Source organism: Strigops habroptila, chromosome Z (assembly GCF_004027225.2).
Source record: "Strigops habroptila isolate Jane chromosome Z, bStrHab1.2.pri, whole genome shotgun sequence".
Lineage (NCBI taxonomy): Eukaryota > Metazoa > Chordata > Aves > Psittaciformes > Psittacidae > Strigops > Strigops habroptila.
This window is the reverse complement of record NC_044302.2, coordinates 79,410,555-79,418,579: the sequence shown is the minus strand read 5'-3', so window position 1 is coordinate 79,418,579 and position 8,025 is coordinate 79,410,555. Positions and strand designations below refer to the sequence as shown.

At 37.4% G+C, this 8,025-nt stretch overlaps 1 protein-coding gene across 3 annotated transcripts in view; it reads right to left on the bottom strand.

Moving 5' to 3' along the window:
* Positions 1–449: 449 nt before the first annotated feature.
* The window catches only part of CENPK (centromere protein K), a 21,893-nt gene continuing 14,317 nt past the window's right edge, over positions 450–8,025 (bottom strand). For all 3 annotated transcript variants that reach the window (XM_030471154.1, XM_030471155.1, XM_030471156.1), the window contains exons 9-10: positions 4,912–4,965; positions 450–819 (exon numbers count right to left, since the gene is read on the bottom strand). In XM_030471154.1, the coding sequence (XP_030327014.1) occupies positions 661–819; positions 4,912–4,965 (213 nt within the window). In that variant the 3' untranslated portion in view covers positions 450–660. The remainder of the gene's footprint in view (positions 820–4,911; positions 4,966–8,025) is intronic.

The following is an 8,025-nucleotide window of genomic DNA, read 5'->3' as shown; positions in this document are numbered from 1 at the left end:
AGCCTGGAGGAGAGAAGGCTCTAGACTCCTCTTATATAGAGAGACTCTATAGCAGCCTGCCAGTACTATAAAGGGGGCCTACAGGAAATACAGGGAGGAACTCCTTATCAGGAAGTGTAGTGACAGGACAGGGGTAACAGTTTTTAACTGGAGGATAGTAGATTTAGATACTAGGAAGAAGTTCTTCCCTGTGAGGTTGGTGAGTCACTGGCACAGGTTGCCCAGAGAAGCTGTGGCTGCCCAATCCCCGGAACTGTTCAAGACCACACTGGGAAGGGCTTCAAGCAACCTGGTCTAGTGGAAGGTGTCTCTGCCCATGCGAGGGGGGTTGGAACTAGATGGTCTTTAAGGCCCCTTCCACTGGAAACCAGTCTATGATTTTACTCAACCCTTTCTTTTTCCATGAACTGAGAAATCATTGAAGTTCCTACATCAATAAACAAATCTGATTAATTAATAGCATATTTTATTCTCCAAGGTTATAATCATTAGTAGAATTTTGTGCAGCCATGGACTACAATGAAGGCTATAGAAAAGCAGGTTAGGATTAATTCAGAAGGTAACTGTTGCTGATACTAAAAAAGCTCATCACAGAACATAAGTATGTCTTAGCCTCCAGGTAAGAGTAGTTTCATTTCAAAATAAAAGATGTAGGTCACACTACGCATGAAAAGCTTCTAGACGTATTCTGCATGGATTTTCTGGATGTCTCAGAGCAATTCCATATCGCAGCAGCAACTCAATATAAGGTGGCCAAAATGAGTCATCAATTGGTACGTAGGGTTCATGTGGTGTGCTCATTAATTTGCGTATAAGAATCTGGAAGAGCAAAAGGATAAGATTTAGGAAATGAACAGAACAGCTACATTTTTATCTCCTTTAACCGAATTTGTACACATTATTGTAATGAGATACTTATATAGGCAATATAAGAAATACAAGATTGCAGAATTCTCTTTTATCCACACCAAGATTTTCACTGTCAAAAATTATCAGAGGATAATCTACAGAGATGTAACTATAAATGCCTAAAAAATCTGAACATGAAGGTGGTAAATCCTTACATAATTAATCCTTAAATCAGTGTCCATTAATTTAAGATTAAAAGCATTAGAGGGAAAACTAGATTTCATCAATTGCCTCAAAACCATAATAACTTCCTGTCAACAAATGGTATTGCTCCATGATTCTTTCATATTTTAGCAGAGAAGAATGTATTACAATTTTTCTAAGATTTTCACTATTTCTATAATTTTTCACTATTAAGATTAAAAAAAAGTCATTTTAGACTGGGAAAAATTCTTTTCCCTGTATTTTGTGCCCTTCTGTATGTAGTCTAGAAAGAAGTAAGTTTGCAGCTGTGAAAAGTTAAATATCGTAGCCCTACTTTAACTTCATTACATTTGCACATCAAATCTTCCTCCTCATCTCCTAAATGGATTATCCAAATTCATAATATCACTTGTTAGAGCAGGACAAGCACTTCACAATTCACCTCCTCCTGATCCTTCTTTACTTCTTTGTTCCTATCTAAATATAGCATTAGTTAATGAAGTTAAAAACAAAGATGAGTTTTGACATTTTTTTTCTGTTCTTGCAGACCATGTTTATGCCCTCATAATATTGCTCATGGGGAATACTGCACACACCATTAGATTAAATAATCTTACTCATCCTACAGTGCTCTCTCTATTCATCCCATTAATTTAATCTTTCTACTCAGAGGCTTCTAAATGCTATAGCTTTCCCAATTTCAGTAGGTACAAAATATTCGGTTTGCCTCTATTGCTAAACTCCTCACTATTCGACTTAACTTTTTTTTTTACCCATTACCATAAAAAAAAATACTGCTCTTCTTTTTCAGAACATTCTAAAGAATTGTACAGTTTATGTCTTTTCTGTTTATCTGCCCTGATTCTGAGTATTTACTCCAAATGCATTATTTTAGATTAATTATCAGAAAAGACATCTGATATTCCAAAACAGCCTTTACAGCTGTAACTTGGTATGTTTGTATTGTAAACTGTCTTTCAAATCTTAAACTAGTTCACTAAATTCTCAACCAGAAAGGAATACTCCTCAAACTGTTTCAAAGAACAGCTCATTACTGGAATAAAAACTAGTATAATAGAAATTCTGAAGTTTGCATAAGAAAAGAGTTTACTGCTTGCTTACTACTTATACTAACTTAATGAAGTGTCTACTGATATACCTAAATAATATAAATGTATAGACTTAGCTTGTCAAAATAGATTTATTAAAAATGTACATTTTCATTATTTAACAAACACATACATAGAGATTGAGGACACATGGTTAGGAACACATGGACTGATTAGAATTCTGTGAATGAATTATGGTTGTAAACCAGCAAATCCTAAATCTGTAATTATAATACAAAGATGAATCTGTATTTGTCTCTTTAAGAAAGCATTATCTATATCTAAGATGACACTTTTGAAATTTAACAGGGACTTGAAGCTAAAACCAAGTTGCTCAACGGAAAGAAAAACAACCTCCCATAAAACAAAGATAAGGGACATTGATAGATTATGCCAAGACAGTTAAAATTTAAATAAGTCAGAATTTTTGGAAGTATGTTCTTCCAAATGTAAATCAGACGTTGCTTGGGTGTGCTCACATTTTGAGGATATTAACAATATCAGAAAAATATGAAGGGCATTTTTAAAGCATTAGAAGAGCTTTAAATTTTCAATTCCATAGGGAATGTGGCTATTTTAAATTCTGTTTTCAAACTCTACCTAATTTGGAATTAACAGACATGCTAAGATACTTGATGCATGTAAAACTATTTTGATGATGTAAGCCCAAAGTCAGGGCTTTAAAGTACAACAATGTCATAGTGACCAGATCATAACATCTTAATACCAGAACGTTGTTATTAATCAAGTTTTCCATTGGGGGGGTGGAAGGGAGAAACCAAAACAATTTCCCCCAGGGAGGTGTTACACATAGGTGCTTACAACTGCCTGAAGAGTTAGGATGGGAGAGGAATAGGAAAATTCACTTCAAATGATACACTTCAAACAAGAAGGAACAAGGTTAGTGAAAAGATTATAAATGCTCCTTCAAAACTCTGCTTTGCAGTTCAAATTCATTTTAATGAATTTGCAATGGGATTAAAATGTGCAATGTGATTAAAAATACACACTAAGCAATGCTGGCATACATATAAAATCGATTAGAAACGGATGAATCTGATTGATTTCCTCATTTGAGAAGATAATTCAGTTAATACACACAATTACACATTAACTAGTCCTTTTATAACTGTTATTATCTGATGACTGGAAAAAGGGTAATATAATCCCCAGAAAGTGAACTACAGGGAACTACAGACCAGTCAGTCTCACCTTAGTGCTTCACAAGATCATGGAGCAAATTCTCCTAGAAACCATGCTAGGGCACATGGAAAACAACAAAGTGACTGGTGACAGCCAACATGGCTTCACCAAGGGCAAATCATGCCTGACCAATTCGGTGGCCTTTTATGACAGGGACAGAGCATTGGTCTATAAGGAAAGAGCAACTGACATAGTCTACCTGGACTTGGGCAAGGCATTTGGCACTGTCCTGCATGACATCCTTGTCTGGAGAGACATCAATTTGATGGCTGGACCACCCAGTGGATAAAGAACTGGCTGGATGGCTGCACTCAGAGAGTTGTGGTCAATGGCTCAGTGTCCAACTGGAGACCCGTAATGAGTGGTGTCCCTCAGGGGTTGGTGTTGGGACTGATCCTGTTCAATATCTTTATCAGTGACATGGACAGTGGGTTTGATGCGCCCTCAGCAAGTTTACTGACGGCACCAAGCTGTGTGGTTCGGTTGATACGCTGGAGTGAAGGGATGCCACCCAGAGGGACCTTGACACGCTTGTGAGGTGGCCAGTGCAACCTCATGAAGTTCAAGAAAGTGAAGTGCAGGTCCTACACCTGGGTCGGGGCAATCCCAGGCACAAATAAAGGCTGGGCGGAGACGTGATTCAGAGGACATGGAGCTGTTGGAGTGAGTCCAGAGGAGGGCCATGGGGATGATCAGGGGGCTGGAGCATATCCTGTGTGAAGGCAGGATAAGAGTTGGGGCTGTTCAGCCTGGAGAAGAGAAGGCTGCGTGGAGACCTCATAGCAGCCTTCCAGTATCTGAAGGGGGCCTACAAGGATGCTGGAGAGGGACTCTTCATCAGGGACTGTAGTGACAGGACAAGGGGTAATGGATTCAAACTTAAAGAGGGGAAGTTCAGGTTAGATATAAGGAAGAGGTTCTTTACTGTGAGGGTGGTGAGGCACTGGCACACGTTGCCCAGAGAAGTTGTGGATGCCCCATCCATGGCAGTATTCAAGGCCAGGTGGACAGGGTCTTGAGTAATCTGGTCTAGTGTAAAGTGTCCCTGACCATGGCATGGGCGGTTAAAACTAGATGACCTTTAAGGTCCTTTACAACCCTAAACATTATACTATTTATATTTTTTTATTTTTACTGAAAAATGATTTTTCCATATAATTTTTACTGAAACAGTATAAAATATATCATGAAATCAAACAAGTCAGTTTAGTTGTTAAGCATAGCACTTGTCTCCCTTAATATGAGCCACTAGGGCTCATAAAACTCCCTGAAATAATTACTATAAAATTAAGAAATGAGGGATAATCATACTCCATCTTAAACTGAAGATTTAGTTACCTAAACTATTACTGCACCTTTTTTTTAAAAAATAGGGTTTTAATTTGATAGGAATTAAAACAGAAATCTGACATAACATTCTTAAACATTCTACTTTTCCATTAAATATCTTAACTGTATGTCATATGCTGTTATTTATCTTACTAATATATTATGGTCAGATCTGAGTATTGGAAAATCCCCCGAATATGTAACAAAGCCATCTTACCTCTAAAATATCGTGCAGTGGTTTCAGTTCTACAGCTGGGTCTTCATAAGAATTCTGCAACAATAAGCACCCCCAGATGAATTAACAAAACCCAAACCTAAAGTCAGGAAAAATGTGAACTGACAAATAAAAATAATCACACAATTATTTGATTGCATAGTACACAACAGATGAAGAATTTTACTTAGGTTTAATTATGACAGAAATAACAACACAGTATTGAAATCTACCAGTTCAATATAATACACTTTAAATATAACATTTTTTTGAATTAATTATGAAAGAGATTAACCTTAAATGATCAATGTATGTCTAGCCGGGTTTATGTTTAAATAAAACCAAGTACACTATATTCATAATGTAGTACAGTGCAAAACATATTCATATGATCTGTTAGGAAAAAATGGCTTTTTGTGAACTTTAGAAAAATGTTTATAGTACAAATTTTGACACAGCTCAAGACTTCACTTCATAGCGCCTAAATATTTTTCATGATTTGCTGATGAATGTTTATTTAGTCTGATTTCAGTTTAATAAAAAAAAAAAAAAGGCCAAGCTCAAGATAATCATTAAAAATTTTTTGGGAAAAAAAGTCTGTAATAAAATACCATTAGCAAATTACTTGTTTTAATTTGTTGCAAGCAAATCAATCCATTTCCATATGAACTGATATGGATTCCTTAGGCAGCAACACCAACAAAACTGCTTGTGCTGCTGCATGGTGAACCTGATTCTTTTATTTTTCTATTTTATTCTTCCCCCCCATCCACTTCACATTCAACAAAACAAAGGAGATAAAACAGCACTGGCAGGGTAGGGCTGCTCACTCAGCTGTGAGAGATTGACCTGAGGACTGATGAGAAGCTGAGATGGGATTCCATGGTCCATTGTCTGAGACATTGGTGTGAGGAGCTGAAATGGGACTCCACTGACCATTGTCTCAGCGCTGAGTGGGAGGAGTTGAGATAAGACTCCAATGTCCATTGCCCAAGAGAAGGCTGTGAGGAACTGAAATGGGACTCCACCATCCATTGCCTGAGAGATGGGTGGGAAGAGCTGAGATAAGATGCTTCCATCCGTTATCTTGAGGATTGGTGTGAGGAATTGCTGCAGACATGTGCAGTTGAAGATCTGGCTGCAAGACCAGTGAAAATGGTCCACCAGGAACATGTAATATGTGACATTAAGAACACAAATACTCCCCCCAGCCCATTATAAAAGAGGGAAAAGGTAATCACTAAAAGAAGACATCACCATGAGGACAGCTCCAGGAAAGCACACCTTCAAAAGGACTACTCCAGAAGGACACCTGCACGAGGACACCCGCCCACCTCTGAAAACTACTATGGACTCTTGGGGACACTCTGCTCTGATACTGACTACAAACCCTGAAGGACTCCCACTACCTCCAATACCGACTACGGGCCCTGGAGGACTCTCACCACCTCTGACGATGCAACAGATGCCCAGGACACTGCTGGATCCACAGTGGTGACCATCTCTCTGCACCCCAAATTCTTGCTTCATTTCTATCTTTTTTTTTTTTAATCTGTCCTATCACTATCCCCCTTTTTATAATAATTTCCCTTTCTATAATAATTATCTTTTTGTAATAAACCAATTGATCAATTACGGTATTTGACCTCATTTGAGTCTTAATTTCACTGTTGGCATCACGAACGAAACGGGTCCAGCACTGGGGTTTTCTCCAGTCAGACCCTGACATCAGCACTGCTATTTAATATGTCAAGTTAAGCCCTAAGACATTAGCAGTTGTGCAGCACCTTATGCAAACTCCACTTCTGTGGAACAGAAGAATACAAGTAAAACAGAAGAGTTTGTGAAAGGCAAGTTCTGGCTCCTTTTTTCCAGTCACAGTTCTTAACATTCTTTTCATATTCCCACCTTCAGAAAGCCACAAGGGGGACATACTGCCTGCTCCAGGGAAACCTTGCAAACCATGGAGCTAGGGCTCCATACTTCCTATCTTTGTGCCTTTGTCTTGATAATAGGCTGAAGAAATAAGAATCTGCACAAGACTGCAAAAGGTTCCTTAGAACAATCATGAAGAATTTCCCTGGCCAAAATACTACTTTGTAACTTAACGAGTTCAGCATTCATGTTGCAAAGTTGAAATTAGGTTATGACTTCAGTAATTACTAAAAGGGATATACAAAGAGTAAGATCCTAAGGATGTAAGTGCAAAGAGGTTTGCACTCTCACAGAACTAGCAAACTTAATTTGCTAAGTTTGTATTACATGTTGTACACATTGTTTTGTAAAATTACATTACTTACATATTTTTAAGTGTCACCAATATAGTAAGTATGTCTAATTAATGTTTTTAAAGTCACTTTTAAGGAGGAAGCTCAGCATTTATTTAACTTAAAAGGCACCTCCTCCATTCCAAGGAGATCCTTGACATATTCTTCTTGACATAAAGAATATTCATTCACATATGACTTTTCATACATCTTAACTTGAAAAAAAAAAAAAAAAAGTCTTTTTATCTGAGATTTATAATGCAAGATAATTCTTACTGCAACCACTACCTATAGTAAAAGTGTTGGGCCACAGCAACAGAAGGGCTGCTGTGATTCAGTCTTCCTTCCCACTCCTAATCCTAGATGCAGGTGCCTGGTGAAAGGAGGGTGGAACCAGAATAGCAGTATAAGCAAAATATAATAGTATGTTTGAAAGTGACTGAGAAAGACTTTGAAAATGGACATCATGCCTTGAAGGCTCCATGTGGTATTTTTCATGCAATATATATACTTCTGTGCAAATCTAAGATTTAATTTAATGAGAGCACCAAAAAGCTCAAGGTTCATCAGTTGAGATTAACAGGAAGAAAAAGACACAGGAGTGTAATTAGCTGCTTTTGTGATGACTGTAAGCTAGTAGTTTTTTTTTATAATACTGGTTTTCACCAGGTTCCAAAAAAGATGAATCCAAGTGGAAGCAAGCATAGAAAATTGGTCTTACTAGGATAAGCCAGGGGGAAAAACAAAAAATAAAAAAAATACCTTACAGGAGAAGAATAAAAGAGCTTTTCTAGTTCAATTCACAAAATAAAGAAGCATTGGGTATAAGATTGCTGTCTGTAAATATACA